This window comes from Hipposideros armiger, unplaced genomic scaffold, assembly GCF_001890085.2.
Source record: "Hipposideros armiger isolate ML-2016 unplaced genomic scaffold, ASM189008v1 scaffold_137, whole genome shotgun sequence".
NCBI lineage: Eukaryota > Metazoa > Chordata > Mammalia > Chiroptera > Hipposideridae > Hipposideros > Hipposideros armiger.
In genome coordinates this window covers 3009745-3024250 of record NW_017731487.1, presented here as the reverse complement: position 1 = coordinate 3024250, position 14506 = coordinate 3009745, and the positions used below count along the sequence as shown (strand labels likewise).

The following is a 14506-nucleotide window of genomic DNA, read 5'->3' as shown; positions in this document are numbered from 1 at the left end:
CTGTAAAGAATTTGGGGGGCAGTGTTTTAAAAGCCCCGCAGGGTTCATTCTAATTTCCTCCGTTTCTGTACTTGTTACTACTCCCTTTTCCGATGGTGAGATGGCTGGCTCCCATGTTGACTAATTTGATCAGTACCTGTGACGCAAATCTGCCATCTGCCTGCCCCTCCCCTCTGGGCTCTCACTCCCCTGCCAGGCCACCTCATGTCCCCCCGGCAGGCAGATGCCTTCCTTGTCCCGCTCAGGCCCCCCCGCCACAGACGCCGCCTGTCTCTGCTCAGACTCTTAACACCCCGGAGTGGGTCTCTTCATCTGTGCCGTCAGATAGCTGATGGCATGGAAACTTGCAGAATGTCAACTACATCCTTCAGTTCTGAGGAATTGCATTCATTTTTTTCCCCCAATTCTATTTTTTTCTATTCTCACTTCTGATTCTTATTCAGATGTCATAGCGCCTTGGCCTTTTCTCTACATGTATCATCTTTTCTCTTTTTATTAGGGTAAGGTAGCTGCTCTAACAGCCTACCCCTGAACCTCAGTGTTGACATACGGAATGGGCTTCTTGCCCACAGGAAGTCGTGTCCACAGTCTTGCTTGTCCAGCAATCCCAAGAAGTGAGTCGGAGACCCAGACCCCTTCTACTTCTGACTTCACCATCACTGTCTCCTGAGTCCAGGGTTACTTCTGAAGGGAAGGAGACTGGGGAGGCGAGCGCCGCCCCCTGGCTGGAGTGATGCTCACACGCCTTTGACCAGAGCCGGTCCCATGGCCCCACCTAGAGGCAGGGGCTGGAGGTGCAGCCCTGAGGCCCCTCCGTGCTGGGGACCCAGCCAGCTCTCTGCCGTCCTCTGGTTTCCATTTCTGTGTTTGCTTTCTTTTAAAAATCTGCTTCTCAATTTTATCTTCCGATTTGTGTTGAGTTTTTCATTTCTTGTATCATGTAATTTTCAAGTTAGCAGTATCCTGTTTATTTCATGGAATCATTTTCTCTCATCTCAGACTATTAATGATGGGTTTGGAGTGGGGTTATTTATTTTAGCTTTCATTTTTCTGCGTGATTTCTTTCTTCCACGTCCATCTCTCTCTGTTTTGACTTCTGTTAGCGGCTTTTCCATGTAAATCTGGTGTTCCCTGCCTGTAAGTTGGCCCACCCAGGGGAGTCACTAAATACTGATTGACAGCTGCACCCCACTGCACAGAGCTGCCAATGTGGGTTTCTCCATGGAGTGATCTCGCTGGGCCGTTTTATCAGGGAACCCTGAGTTTGGGCCCTTTTTTCTTGGACAACTCAGGGTCCTTAAAGTACAGCCCTCCAGACTCTTCTTGCGTGAAGGGAGCAGGTTTTCTGGGACTTGAATATAGTAATGAAGTTAAGCTTTTACTTAGTCCCTCTGTTTTTTAAGATACTCCCAACAACCACACCTGGCATGCCTTCTCCAAGAATAGAAGCTTCTGGTCTTCAGCGGGGTTGGGAGGTGGGGGTTGCTAGGTTTTTCGGAGTTGGGGCGAGAATCCAGACTCTGGCTCCTTAGGCAGGTTTTGGCCGGTCCTTGGCGTGTTACCTCTTCTCCCCCACCCGGAGGCCTGGGGGGCTCGAAAGCACACGTGGGGGTGGCTAGGGCTTTCCTTCCTGCGCCAAGGGTTCTCCTCCCTCGGGGGAACCAGGATGGTTACGATGCATCCCTCCGTTCTCAGCTTCCAAAGTCGTTTTCTCTTCGGTTCTCTTCTTTTGGTTTAATTTTAATGCCTTGCCTTGGGAGAAAGTGAACGTAAGTGTATTTCATTCTGCTGTTTTTAACCAGAAGAGTCAGGACTTTTTAAGGGCTGCTTGACAAGATCTCTTTCTAATATAACCTGTGTATCCTTGCCGTCCTATTAAACAGCGTATGTGAAGTGTCATCGGTTAGTAGGTGATGCTGTAAGGGGTGTACTCTCAGGGCCACACGACATGGCCACTGGCTGCGCTTCTCTTAGTTCCTGTGTGAGGATCTGTGCCTCCCTCCAGCCTTCTCTCTCCCTTCGTAACACCCTCGGATTCGCCCTTTCCAAACTGCTGTCCTTTAAGAGACCAAATCTGTTGTTGAAGTTCTAGACGAGAACCCGTCAGCTGCCAGCGTTCGTCGGGGCTGAGAACGGGATGTTGGCTGCCACGTGCAAGGTCCTGGACTCATTCCTTCCTGTTGGTTGAAGCCTCTCACCCGGCTCGCTGGATGAGTTTTCTGTAACACAGTCTTACCTGGTTTTACCTGTTTCATGGAATCATTTTCTCTCATCTCCTCTGACTGAAAGGAAAGGTGGGGAGGGGGCAAAGCAGGTGGTACCCCAGCACCTCCATGACAAATCTGGGTGCAGGGCACTCAGTGTCACTGTTTTTAAAGGAATATACTGGTGCGTCCTCTCTCTAAAGAAAGCACACACACACACACACACACACACACACACACACACACACACACCTGCCCTCCCCCCCCCCATGGTATCCTGGGAATAAAGCTGGACTTTCACTTTTGTTCTCTTAGAGCAGGAGTTGGCAGACTATGTCTGCAGGGCCGATACAGCCTGCCACCTGGTTTTGTACAGCCTGCGATCTAAGAATGATTTTTGTATGTTTTAAATGGTTGAAAAAAAACAAAAGAAAAATATTTCATGGCACATGAAAGTTATATAAAATTCCGATTTCAGTGCCCATAAGTAAAGTGTTACTGGAACACAGCCACACCCACTTGTTTACTCATCTTCTGTGGCTGCTTTCATGCTACGATGATGGCGTCCAGTAGTCGTGACAGAGACCATATAACCCGGCAGGCCAAAACATTTACTCTCCAGCCCTTTAGAGGAGGAGGTTGCTGACCAGTGCCTCAAAAGATCAGGCCTTCCGTCTGAGCATTTCGTAGTTAGCTGAAGGCAAAGGGATCAGCAGAGCCAGTGTGATGATTTCTGTCTCTACACTGATGGGAATCAAATGCTCAGAAGGGCGGGCCTTCACTTGTTAGGCTTTTTGAGTTCCTTGGAAATATGAGAAAAATCCATGTTACGTCTTCTTCACCTTCTCTCTGAAGCTGGAACGAAGGCCCCCGACGGGGTTTGTTTCAGAGCAGCAAAGGGAGTGTTCCGCCGGGAGTGAGACTGCAGTGGAAAGATTTCGTCCCTCGCTTCTGCCCCCATCCTCCTCCTCTGCCCTCCAACCCCTCCCCGTCACATATCAAGCCCCCATTGTGTGCCTGGCTCTGTGCTGGGTGCAGTGAGACCCAGCAGGGACCCTGAGGTAGTGCTCCTCTCCGCTCACCACAGACGTTCTGTCACCGGTCATTATCTTGAGAGTTGACAGAACTGGTGTCACACATTTTGCGGATGAAAATGCTGACTAAGAGAAACCCGTTTAGCCAGGCCCACTGGGTGGCAAGTCTGAGTTCACTGAGCCCTGTGTGCTGGGCTGGGAGGCTTCTGGATGGGGCCTGAGCCAAGGTCATCCGCATGTTACAGGCAGCAGGGACCACAGGGTAGAGAGGTGTGGATGGCGCTCACCAGTGGTGCTGGGACAGGTCCTGGCACCGCCCTGAGGAGACCCAGGCCTGAGAGGGGAAAGCACTAATCAGATTGGGGGTAGAGCTGGTGGCAGGTGTTCATCTTCCAGCCCAGACCCAGTCATCACCCGCAGACCCACGCAGAAAGGAGCATTTTGGGAAGAGCCCTGGTGTTAGGATCAGGACTTTGGATCTGGAACTGTCCTCTGGCGTCTCATTCTTCCTTTTTCAAAAAAAAAAAAAGTAGTTGAATAACAGTTGATAAACTCAACTCACCCATTTTCAACTTGAACACAGAAGGCTCCTTTATAAAAGGGGGTGAGGCGTAGGGGCAGGTAATGTGCCTTTCAGGCCTCAGGGATCAGTAAATCTGTTTTCCCTTCTTTGTAGGACTGACAAGACGACCCCATTGGTCAACAAAGGGCAGCCAAGAGGAGCAGGTAATTATTTCACTTGGAACTGGTCTCTATTTCCACTTGGTTAGTGGAGGCAAAGGGGTGTTTCCAGCCCAGTGGGGCATCCCGGTGTCAGGGCCCAGCTGCCCTCCACTTGGCAGAGCCCCCTGGGGCTTCTCTGTACTGTATCTTGCAGTCCTGTCCCCTTCTGCTAATGGGGGTGGGACGGGACGGGGTCCTCTGGCGGGATCTAGAGGTCTGTTCAGGAGGTGGCCCTATGTGTGTCTCTGTGACACTCGCACACTCTACCAAGGTTGCATAGAAATCACAAGGTTCTTTGACCTTTGGGGACTTTGCCCTCAGAAAATCTCAGGAAACTTACATTAGTTGTTTGTATCCCATGGCTGTGACTAACGGGGCATATTGTGAGTTGATTCATTTTGGTCCTAAAGCAGTTGATCTCTCCGGAACAGAAGCTCTGGGTCCTCTGTCTAATACCGCGGCCATGCAGCCCCCAGCGCCCATGCCCAGGAAGTCACAGACAGTAAGTGGTCGAGGCCTCCTGTTCTTCCCTCTTTCCCTGGTTGGGGGGTGGGGTGGCCTCTTCCTGGGTACCCAGGATGGATCTGGGCGGGACACAACTCAGAGCTTGCCAGCGGTGGGCTCTGCCCTTTCCCCGCAGGTCCGACTGACGCTTTGCGCACACCAGCCATAGGCTGCCACGTTCCCAGCTCTCCACTCAGCTGGGATCTCTTCCCTTTTCCCTTCTGGCCTCCTCCTGGAAGTGCCCTAGTCCCTGAGCTCCACTGAGCCACGCCGTCTTGACACCTGTGAGCTGTCCTGTGTTCAGGACCCCTGGGTCCAGGTCTCTGCCCGGGAGCTGGTGCCGCCCTGCCACACTAAACTCGGACCCCTCCTCCCCTCCACACAGACCAAGCTCAAGCCGAAGCGGGTCAAAGCCCTCTACAACTGCGTGGCTGACAACCCAGACGAGCTGACGTTCTCCGAGGGGGACGTGATCATCGTGGACGGGGAGGAAGACCAAGAGTGGTGGGTGAGTCGGAGCCTGGGCCCGGGGGGAGCGGGGCGGGGTCTCTGCCCAGGCAAGGCCCTCTCTGCCCGTGTGTCCTCAGGCCCGCTGGCCACTGTGCCTCTTGCTGGCCTCAGATGTCTCTTCTCTGTACGCCCACTTCTGAGTGGGCCTGACTGGTCCTCCGGTGGGGCTGTCCCTTATTAGGGCGGGCAGGCCCCTTGGGCTGCAGTTTGCAGAGTATACCTGAGGGTCTGAAATGAGCTCCCTGAGCTTGAGACCTTGAGTTTCTAGGTGGTACCCGCCCTGAGTATTATCAGTTTGGTGGAGCGAGGCAAGTAGAGAGAGCTGAGCTCAAGGGCAGAGTCCTCAGGTGTCGGCCTTGGTCCAGAAATTAGCTGTGGCGTCCGGGTGCAGTGAACCATGACACTTCCCCGATGACCCTAAGAATCCAGACTCAGCACGTACAGGCTGGGTGACTTGGGCAAGTCGCTTATGCCACTAAGCCTTAGTCACTTCATCTGTGAAAGGGAGGTCACCACAGACAGCACTGGGGTAGATATACAGCAGGCCCCCAAGGAGAGGCGGCCATTAGCATGTGAGGGCGGTAGGATTAAGGAACTTGCATGAAGTGTGAACACAGAGCATCTGGCAGCATCTGCCACGCAGCAGACACCAAGGCCCCGCGCTCTGTAGACGGGGCTCAGACACCAGGTCGTTTGTGGTTGTCGTGAGCTGCAAATACGAGGGGTGGGAATCGCGCTGCTCTGCGAGTGGGAGTTAGTCAGCATCCCTGGGGAAGCTGTGTGAGTCCTCCGCCTCCACGGGCTCTGGGAACTCTGCCTCGGGTATGGCCGGCTTCCAGCATCTTCGGTGGCCCCTTTCTCCTTGAGGGATTAAGGTGTGTGTTGGTCCAGAGCTCCCTGGCTCTGGCAAGCTCACTGGGCCTCTGCTTACCGAGCTCCTGCTGTGTGGCCTGCTGGGTGAGGACTGAGGGTCGCGTGAGGTCCTAAACTTTGACACACCCCCGGCTGCCGGCACACTTCCACCTGAAGCAGGTCTTCCTCTCACACTTGCACAACCCACCGTAAGGATGGGGTGTCAGCCTGACAATAGGCTGAGGCATCTGGAAAATACCTGTTCATTTCACACCTGTGGAAATACAGAAAGGTAGAAAGAAGAAAGTAAACACTGCCCATAAAAAAATTTGTTTTGATGATTTTCTTTTAGACTTTATCTACATTGTTGAGATCATACATGATGATTAATATAATTTTTATGTAAATTTATATAATGTACCCAGAGCCAAAATAAATGGATTTATTGGTCTTCATAAATGCTTGACGACGTTTAAGTGGGGCCAAGTCACATTTGCTACTTTCTGTGACTATGCAGCTCACAAACTTTTAATGGATCAAGTTTCTTTATCCATTAAAAAGAAGGCAAGTTGAGGGGGTGGGGCGTGTTGTCAGATAGCTGTCCTGTCTGCCCCCAAGACTGCCAGGGCTCAGTGGTGCGTGTGCGTGCAGACACCTGATACACCTTTAACAGGAGCTCCTTAACGAGAGCAGGCCACGCTATTTGAAACGTGAGGGAAAGAAAGACGGAGAAACATTCTAGATGTTCTACCCAAGTGATTCTCCAAAGGGTTTTTTTTTTTCTCTCCAAATGCTACAATGCCCTTTAAAGCTTCCAACATGTGGAATTTTTATAACAACCTAAACTTTTATTCATTTCAGATTGGCCACATTGATGGAGATCCCAGTCGCAAAGGAGCATTTCCTGTATCTTTTGTGCACTTTATTGCCGACTAAATTGCTACTGAACAAAAACACTTAACAGTTGTTGTTCCTGTTTCATTATGGGTACCCAGATTCTTGCCAAATAACCAGTTTCATGGATTGTACAGTAGCCCACTATCTCTAATGCCACTGTTCTGTTTTTAAAACTCAAAGGCAATTTATATATATAAAAGAATTGTTTTTATAATTTGTGATTTTCATGAAACATTACTATACTTTTATTAGGAAAAACAGAATTTCCTAAAAGGTGAACTGCAAAGTTATTTTAACTACATAATCGAGATCTTGGATCTACAGAATTAGGTGAACCTAAAAACTGGAGTATTGGATAGACATTCTTCCTGCGTTCCTTGGCCCGTTTCTGAAGTCAGTGACCGTTAGCGTAATTATTGTTTTAGGAAGCCAGTCAACTGTTGCTTTAAAAGTCCATGACCAGCCTGGACTTTCTAAAAGATAAAATGCTATCAGTTCACCATTTAAGGCTTTTTTTTTTTAAAGATATCTTTAAAGATTTCCTTTGAAATCCACCCAGTGTTTATTTAAAGCAACTTGGAAATTTCCCCATTAGCGTTATACTTTCTGACCCTAATTTGTGAGGTTGCAACTATCATTGTATTCTGCATGTGTGTGTAGCCTGTTGTGAACAATCCTAACAAAACTGCCAGTAGTTTACTAGGGCATACAGTAAAGTAGCAGTTAATTCAGTTCCGGGTTCTAGAAAACTGCATTACCTGAATTTGGTTAAAAAACTGTTTTTCACTCCATCATCCTTAGTTCTAAGGATGATGGAGTGCAAAACAGTTTTATCAACTCATTTATATGCTTTAGGTGTTTGGAATTTGCCTTCGTGAACTTCATCACACAGATAAATACCGTGGCGCAGCCCCCGCTAATTACCACCTACTTGCTGTTTCATGTTGAGTGTACGTACCACTGCCTTCCCTTTCTAGCTCATGAGAATGTTTACTCACTTTAGTGTCTTGTATTTATATGCTATACTGACAGGAATGGTAGTTACACTGTCTTGAAATTTAACCTGTCCATTTGTTTGTGATCGGGAGCATATCAGGAAACTGTAGGACCCAGGTAATAACGCCAGAGCATCCCCGTTTCACTATTGATGTCCATCCATCATGTCATTCTTAAACTTATGCTACTAGGGCAGGGGGGTTAGGTTGTGATAAAATCGAAATTCATTAGTTTCATGAACTTGACTGTCATACCTCTATTTAGTCATTGTGAGCCTGAGTTCATAGGAGGAATATTGGAAATTTTGGCATTCTCTGATAATAAATAGGCATACAGCGTTCACTTGGATTCTTACCAAAAGTAAAGGAATAAATTTAAGCATAGGCTTGGAAAGTGAGGCGATGATGCTTTTTATTGCAATTTTTATGGTACATTTGATTGAAGCAGCCTATCTTTATTATTGAAGACTTGTAAGTGTAGAACTGTTTTTTTAATTGCATTGTATTTTTTGTTGCTATTATAAAGAAGACACAACAAACTGGAATGTTTCATGATGTTGTATGGCAACTGTTTTTTGCCTTTCAAAGTTCCGGGTAAACATTTGTAATTAGTCTTTTTTTTTTTTAAGCACTACATCTATTTTCACTAATTGTTAATTTCTGTTGTTTGAACCCTTCATTTAGTTAATTCTCTCATAGATTTAAGAAAGTAAACAGATGTATTTTGCACAGTGCACTTATGTATATTTTAACACAATCCTCCCGCATCTGTAACTTGTAATCAGCCTTTTGACTACTTGGTGCCAGCTATATAAGGAATTAAAAGTTGATCCATGTCAACATTTGAACACCACTCCCAAACTAATCTATCAGGTTCACTGGTACATAAATATCTAGGAAATATTTTTCCAGTCTACAATTTGGTGGTGCTATTGTGCAGTAATTAATAGGACTCTTGCCAGAGGATAAATTATATTAACTTCCCTGCTAATATCCTTTCCTAGTTATCTGCAAATTAAAAAGAAAGCAACTGAGAGAAAGGAAAACATTGTAGATATCTATTTATATTTCAAGTTTACGTTTAATGAACTTAGCTGCAGGATTCTGGCATTTTGCATGCCTTTTCCATCAGATCTGTTCTGCCTTCTAGGAATGACAACTCGGAAATATGTGCACAGACTGACAGTTACTGTATGATCTGCTAGGCGTGGGTAACATGATATGCAGCTTGTAATGCTATTTGAGATGTATGATATTCAGTTCATTCACCTGATTACTTTGGTCTAGTTGCCGCTCAACTGTATATATTGTATAACCTAAATCAATTCTTATTTTCATTGTCCTTAATGCAGTGATTTATAATTAGAGCATGTTTAATAAATTTACTCTTCTTGTTAACTAGTCATTTGACTAGAAAAAAATAAAGTACTTTTAAATGGATATGGTATTCTTGATGTTTTTAATCCTTCAAGGTTGTGTATTAAAAAGTCCTTTAAAAAAATACACTAGCCTATTGTACATGAGGTTCTTTAAATACTATGATTTTTTAACATGAGCAATAATCTTTTAAGGTTCTCTTAACCCTGAGATGAATATTGTGGTTTACTATCATGTCATCCTGACAATACACTTTAAAGTTTTACTTTTTGTGTCTTGAGTGGCGGTGTCACTGTTCCAAACCTACGTGACCCAGGTCCCCAGGCCAGACCTGCCTGACCAGAGCTCCAAGCCAGAGACTGCGTATGTCTTCCTCAGAAAGTTCTCGATGTTTATTACTCACTGAGAGCCTTGTATGACACTTAAAGGGGTTAAGCTTGTTTTTGTTTTTTTAAAAGATTTTATTGGGGTGCTGGGGAGGCAGCAGCGTTGGGGAATCGGGGAAGGGGAACAGAAAAGTTGCTGCCCTTTTGTTCTTCAATCTAGTTGTGGAAGACATCACTTCACTGGCCCATGTTGGTATTGTGATCATTGCACTCTTCCCGGCTGAGGCAGATCAGTCACCAGCCATTGGACGGCGACTCAACGGCAGCTCACACCGGCTGTCGGCTGCTCACCCTGGCTGCCGGCCACTCACGGTAGCTTACGGCAGCCCATTGCAGCCTACGCCGTCGGTGGCTACTCACGGCAGCCCAGCTCCAGGTCGAGCTGTTGTTCAGCATCTAAGCTGTAGAGGGTGCAGTGTCACTGGCCCTCATATGTGGGATCCGAACCGGGACCCTGCTGCTCAGAGCTCGTGCTCCCAAGCGAGCTCTTCCAGCTGAGCCACTCGGCCGGCCCCAAGCTTATTTGTATTTAAAAGCGACAAGTGAGGTTTCTTTTTTCGTCCCAGTAGTATATAACTTCATTAAGAGTTCACTCACTATTAATAAGACACATTTTAATAGAAAAACAAATGATCAGTATTTTATACATTGTCTTTTCTTCAGAAAACCTACAGCAAGAGCAAGGGATCACTTCATATTTTCATCATAGTTCAACATCACAAATTGAAAACAGAACCGTAGAAAACAGCTGAACTTTCACATGAGGTCAATTTCCACTTGATTGTAGAATTCAAGACTTGTCAGATGTCAACACGGAGTCAAAAGCAGTGGATAAGACTTTGCAGATTGCTTGTGCTTGTTCCTACATGAAATGAAAAAAATGGAGTCTGAACGTTCATCAGTCTCTTCCTGAACTTCCTTTGCCTGGCAAAGACATAAATCTGACCCTCTTAACACGTCTGCTAAACCTACACGCCAGCAACTTTGGAAAGCCTGGGACAGCCTGCCTGGTCCCAGCTCGCCCCGCGGGCTCCCTTCCTGCGTGCCTGTGGAGGATTGTGCATGCGGGGACACAGGACTGCGGCCTTGGGGAAGGACCCACAAGTCAGTCGGAAGAATGTGCAGAAGAGCCGAGGGCCCTGGCCCAGGGGGACACACCACTCCCTCTCCTGCTCGTGTTTTCCGTGCACCTTCTGACCCTGACACACGAGTGCTGCCCCTGGCCTGAGAAACCGTTCCCAGCCTACAGTAGGTCTGGACAGGTGGCAGCCCTCCAGCTCCTATTCATTGTTACACCAGGTATGAAACACAGTGGATAACGTCTCTCCGGCCTCTGAAAAGACTAAATAGTCCCTGGCTTTGCCGCTTTGTTCGAGGAGTAAGAGCCTACCCAAGGTGACTTAAAACCTCACCAGGCTGTTGCACTGATAAACCCACAGGCTGTATTCTTCGTTGCTTGCGTCTGTGGTCTTCAGAGCCAGTAAGCTTCTTCCTGCCCCCAGACCATCATCATAACACACCATCCGGATGATTAAATACAGAGCATGCCTGTGTAAAACAGCCTGCAGAAGTCAGGAAAAAAAGATTGGGACTATTTTGCCTGTCTCCATTATAATAGATTTTCCCATGCAGAATTTATTGGGAAGCTTTAAACAGCATGTCCCTGGATCTGGGAGAAAGCAGTTTTACAGGTTTTTCACCCAAAGGGACATTCTAGTATGCTCGGTTACGGGGCACTTTGCCTCCAGGATTACACCTTGCTACTTAAATTCCAGAAAGACAGGAGTAAGATGGTCTGAGGTCACGATCCAGTTCTCCATGCCCAGCTTGCAAGCTGACAGCGGCTCTGAACTGGCAATGGTGCCCTAAGGTGAAATGCACTGTGGGCCAGCACGGGGGTATTGGCCGGGCCCACCACACAGGAGAAGCAAAGGGACGTTCCTGTTCATCTGCCCCAAGAAGCGGGTCACTTTTAAGACCAGTTGCCAGGAACGTTTAGAAACCCACCACTCTGCCAACAGGAACAGACTTAACTGCAAGTGGGCCCTTAACTCCCCAAAATCTAAAACACATTTTTTCCTTAGTAAATCCAATTACTTACATACTGATCTGATGTTGACACTTTTATACCATACTTAGAAACTCCCATAATAAATTCTTCCTCCAGAGGAACGAAAGGCAACTTTCCATCTTGCTTTAAAGTAAAAATAAATTACATGACATACATTTAAAATGGTTACATTAAGTCTGATTTAGTCAATTTTAGTATCTGGCTATCACAAACCCAAACCCTTTAAAGAATGTGGAACACACAACAGCCCAGCAAGAATTTCTCTCCAAAGATGCAGAAAAATTCTTCCCTATTTTTTGCAAGGGAGTGATTTTTTTTTTTTTTTAAGCTGAGCCATCCTGCCACCTGTTGGCAGCTCAGCGGCAGCTCAACTTGGGCCGTGAATCAAACCTGGGACCCTGTTGCTCAGAGCTCGCACTCTTGAGCGAGCTCTTAACCAACTGAGCCACTCGGCCGGCCCCCTCCCCTATTTTTTTATAGTCAACAAATAGGAGCAAAATTCCGATCATTGGACTCCAGGTGTATTTTCTATCCCTTTGGGTTTAACCCTAATTACATACTGAGATGCTTCTCACAAATCCCAGCAAGGTTTAAGTATTTACATTAGAAAAGTAAAGGTTTTTAAATACTGAAAGCTTATACGAATGTCCCCACATGAAATGATCAGGACACAAGGCCATAGGACCCATTTTTCTCAGCCATTTTATATCCACCAGGTGTTTGATGAGTCTGGTTATCCCCACAGCCCAGGGCTGTGGGCCAATAAGCACTGCAGGAGGAACTCTGCTCTCAAACATGGTTCAGTACTTAGAATTATTCAGAAACAAAACAGCAGGTAATACCGGCTGGTTTCCCTGACAATATCCTGTTCATCTAGGTCAGGATACTGCCTACCTAACTTGTCTTCTCTAAAATAAGATGCTGTTGGCAGTCAGTACATGTTCTCACTGCAAACGTTTTTGCGGAACCATTCACCTACATTAAAGAGATGATGGTAAATGCACCATGTCCATCTACCTTAATTCTGGGGTCCTCACAATGCCATGCTAACCTCTGGCCAATTCTCACAGTTTAAAGCAATTCCAGGAATCAAAAAATGGGATAACAGTAGTGATACTGTCGATGAACTTTGACAAGCCCAATTTCTATGGTGACAGGAGACATTTAGTTCTAATGAGAAAGAAAATAACCATACTGTACTTTGGGGGAAACATTACCAATCTTCCAGCATAATTCTTTACACTTAGATTAGCTGTTGCTGGCACATTGTTGGAATGACTATATTCCAAACTAAATGCTGGGACACTAATTGAATTAGTCCCGACCACTGAGAGTTCTGTTAAATGGCAAATTAGATTGGCTGATTTCTTCAGACAAAAGAGACTTCCTTTCATGAGGCTATGAACCATGATATTTAATGATCCCATTCTCCAGGATTTCAGAGAATATACCTTCTTAAGCGTGACCGATACTATGACCCAATCAGGCCATTGCCTTAATGTCCCTTTGTTCACGAACACAGACATACAATTCCATTTTCTATCTTGACCCCGATCTATTTTGAAACCTACCTCACCTCAATTTTTGTTGGAAATGGTGTGAATAAACAGGTATGTTAGTTCAACCCCACCATGAACTCGGTTATTCAAAGAGCTAATAGTTCAGTGGGGATACAGCAAGGTTTGCCAGACTGTTTTAAAGACAAATCTAGGGTGTGTAACCAGTCACTGCACTCAGCTCCTCATTTAAACAAGGAGGTCAGTCAGCCTGGGAAAAAGGAAACAGTGCTGTCGGAAGGGAGTGACTGTGTCTGTTCCCACGCGACTCAATGTCCATGGCACCTCGCACCTCCTGTGACCACAGCGCTCAACACCAGTGACAAAAGCATGGCTTTGGGATAAGACAGAGGCCTGGAGGAACACATCTTTCTCCAAAGCCATGAGTTTACTGCAGAATCTTACAAAATTGAACTTTTTTTTTTTTTTTACCTGGGCAACATCTATGTAATTTATCAGGTCTAGTGGCCCTTCAAGATTTTTTCCCTCCGAGAGTTTCAGTTTCTCAATGGCACCAACATATTTTATTCGAAATTCGGCACAGGTATCTGAATTATTGTTGCTTTGTCCTAAAGGTGAAAAAAAAAAGTATAACAGTAAGACTTCAAGAGAAATATCTGCATTACAGGGTATCCTAAATCCCTTCCCAAGCAGAAACAGACTCTGTCATCAGAACCTAACCTGAAATAAAAATAAAATTTTCTTAAAATTCAAAATTTTTTTATGTAATGGGAAAGAATTTAAAATTTCATATACCTTTTCCTCAGTGATCCACAATATAAAACTTTAAATAGGAATAAATTATTACTATCCTTCATTTCAAAACAAAAAATGTCAACTAGCCAGTGATTAAGTACCTTTATAATGCATAATGACATTAAATATTTTTTGGTTTCTCCTTCCTCTTTACCATGTTAACGTTTAACTCTTTTCTCATTCAGGAAACCTGATCTAACTACCATTCACTCAGAAAAGACTGGACAATTTTTTTTTAATATCAATGGAATAATGCTGGACAGGAAGCTCCTTAACCTAACAGACGGTAACAGGTGGAAGAACCGCACGTAACTTGTAAAATCTAGTCAATACAATACAAAGTCACCACAAAATATTTACGGCATCGGCCATAGTAAGGGAATACTATGTGATGAATTTTAGATGATGTTTATTTAGTAAAAAGATGCCCAACCACATTTTTTATATTCTAAAGGCATCTGGAAGTAAAGATAATGTCGGGCCGGCCAAGTGGCGTGTTAAGAGCTGGCTTGGGATGCCAGAGGGCCCCGGTTCGGATCCCACATACGAGGGCCAGTGACACTGCCCTCCACAGCTAAGATGCTGAACAACAGCTCAACCTGGAGCTGGGCTGCCGTGAGTCGCCGGCGACGGCGTAGGCT

The 14506-nt window shown here is 45.9% G+C and overlaps 2 protein-coding genes across 13 annotated transcripts in view; one reads left to right on the top strand and one right to left on the bottom strand.

Moving 5' to 3' along the window:
* ASAP2 (ArfGAP with SH3 domain, ankyrin repeat and PH domain 2) overlaps positions 1-9159 on the top strand; it is a 147981-nt gene extending 138822 nt beyond the window's left edge. For 4 of the 10 annotated variants that reach the window (XM_019650021.1, XM_019650024.1, XM_019650018.1 and 1 more), the window contains 4 exons: positions 3915-3964; positions 4372-4463; positions 4851-4973; positions 6689-9159. In XM_019650021.1, the coding sequence (XP_019505566.1) occupies positions 3915-3964; positions 4372-4463; positions 4851-4973; positions 6689-6763 (340 nt within the window). In that variant the 3' untranslated portion in view covers positions 6764-9159. The remainder of the gene's footprint in view (positions 1-3914; positions 3965-4371; positions 4464-4850; positions 4974-6688) is intronic. The other 6 variants (XM_019650028.1, XM_019650027.1, XM_019650023.1 and 3 more) reach the window with 2 other exon arrangements.
* A 916-nt stretch (positions 9160-10075) lies between these two features.
* Positions 10076-14506, bottom strand: part of ITGB1BP1 (integrin subunit beta 1 binding protein 1) — a 9179-nt gene continuing 4748 nt past the window's right edge. For all 3 annotated transcript variants that reach the window (XM_019650036.1, XM_019650038.1, XM_019650037.1), the window contains exons 4-7: positions 13542-13678; positions 11584-11676; positions 10895-11044; positions 10076-10344 (exon numbers count right to left, since the gene is read on the bottom strand). In XM_019650036.1, coding sequence (XP_019505581.1) covers positions 10273-10344; positions 10895-11044; positions 11584-11676; positions 13542-13678 — 452 coding nt within the window. In that variant the 3' untranslated portion in view covers positions 10076-10272. The remainder of the gene's footprint in view (positions 10345-10894; positions 11045-11583; positions 11677-13541; positions 13679-14506) is intronic.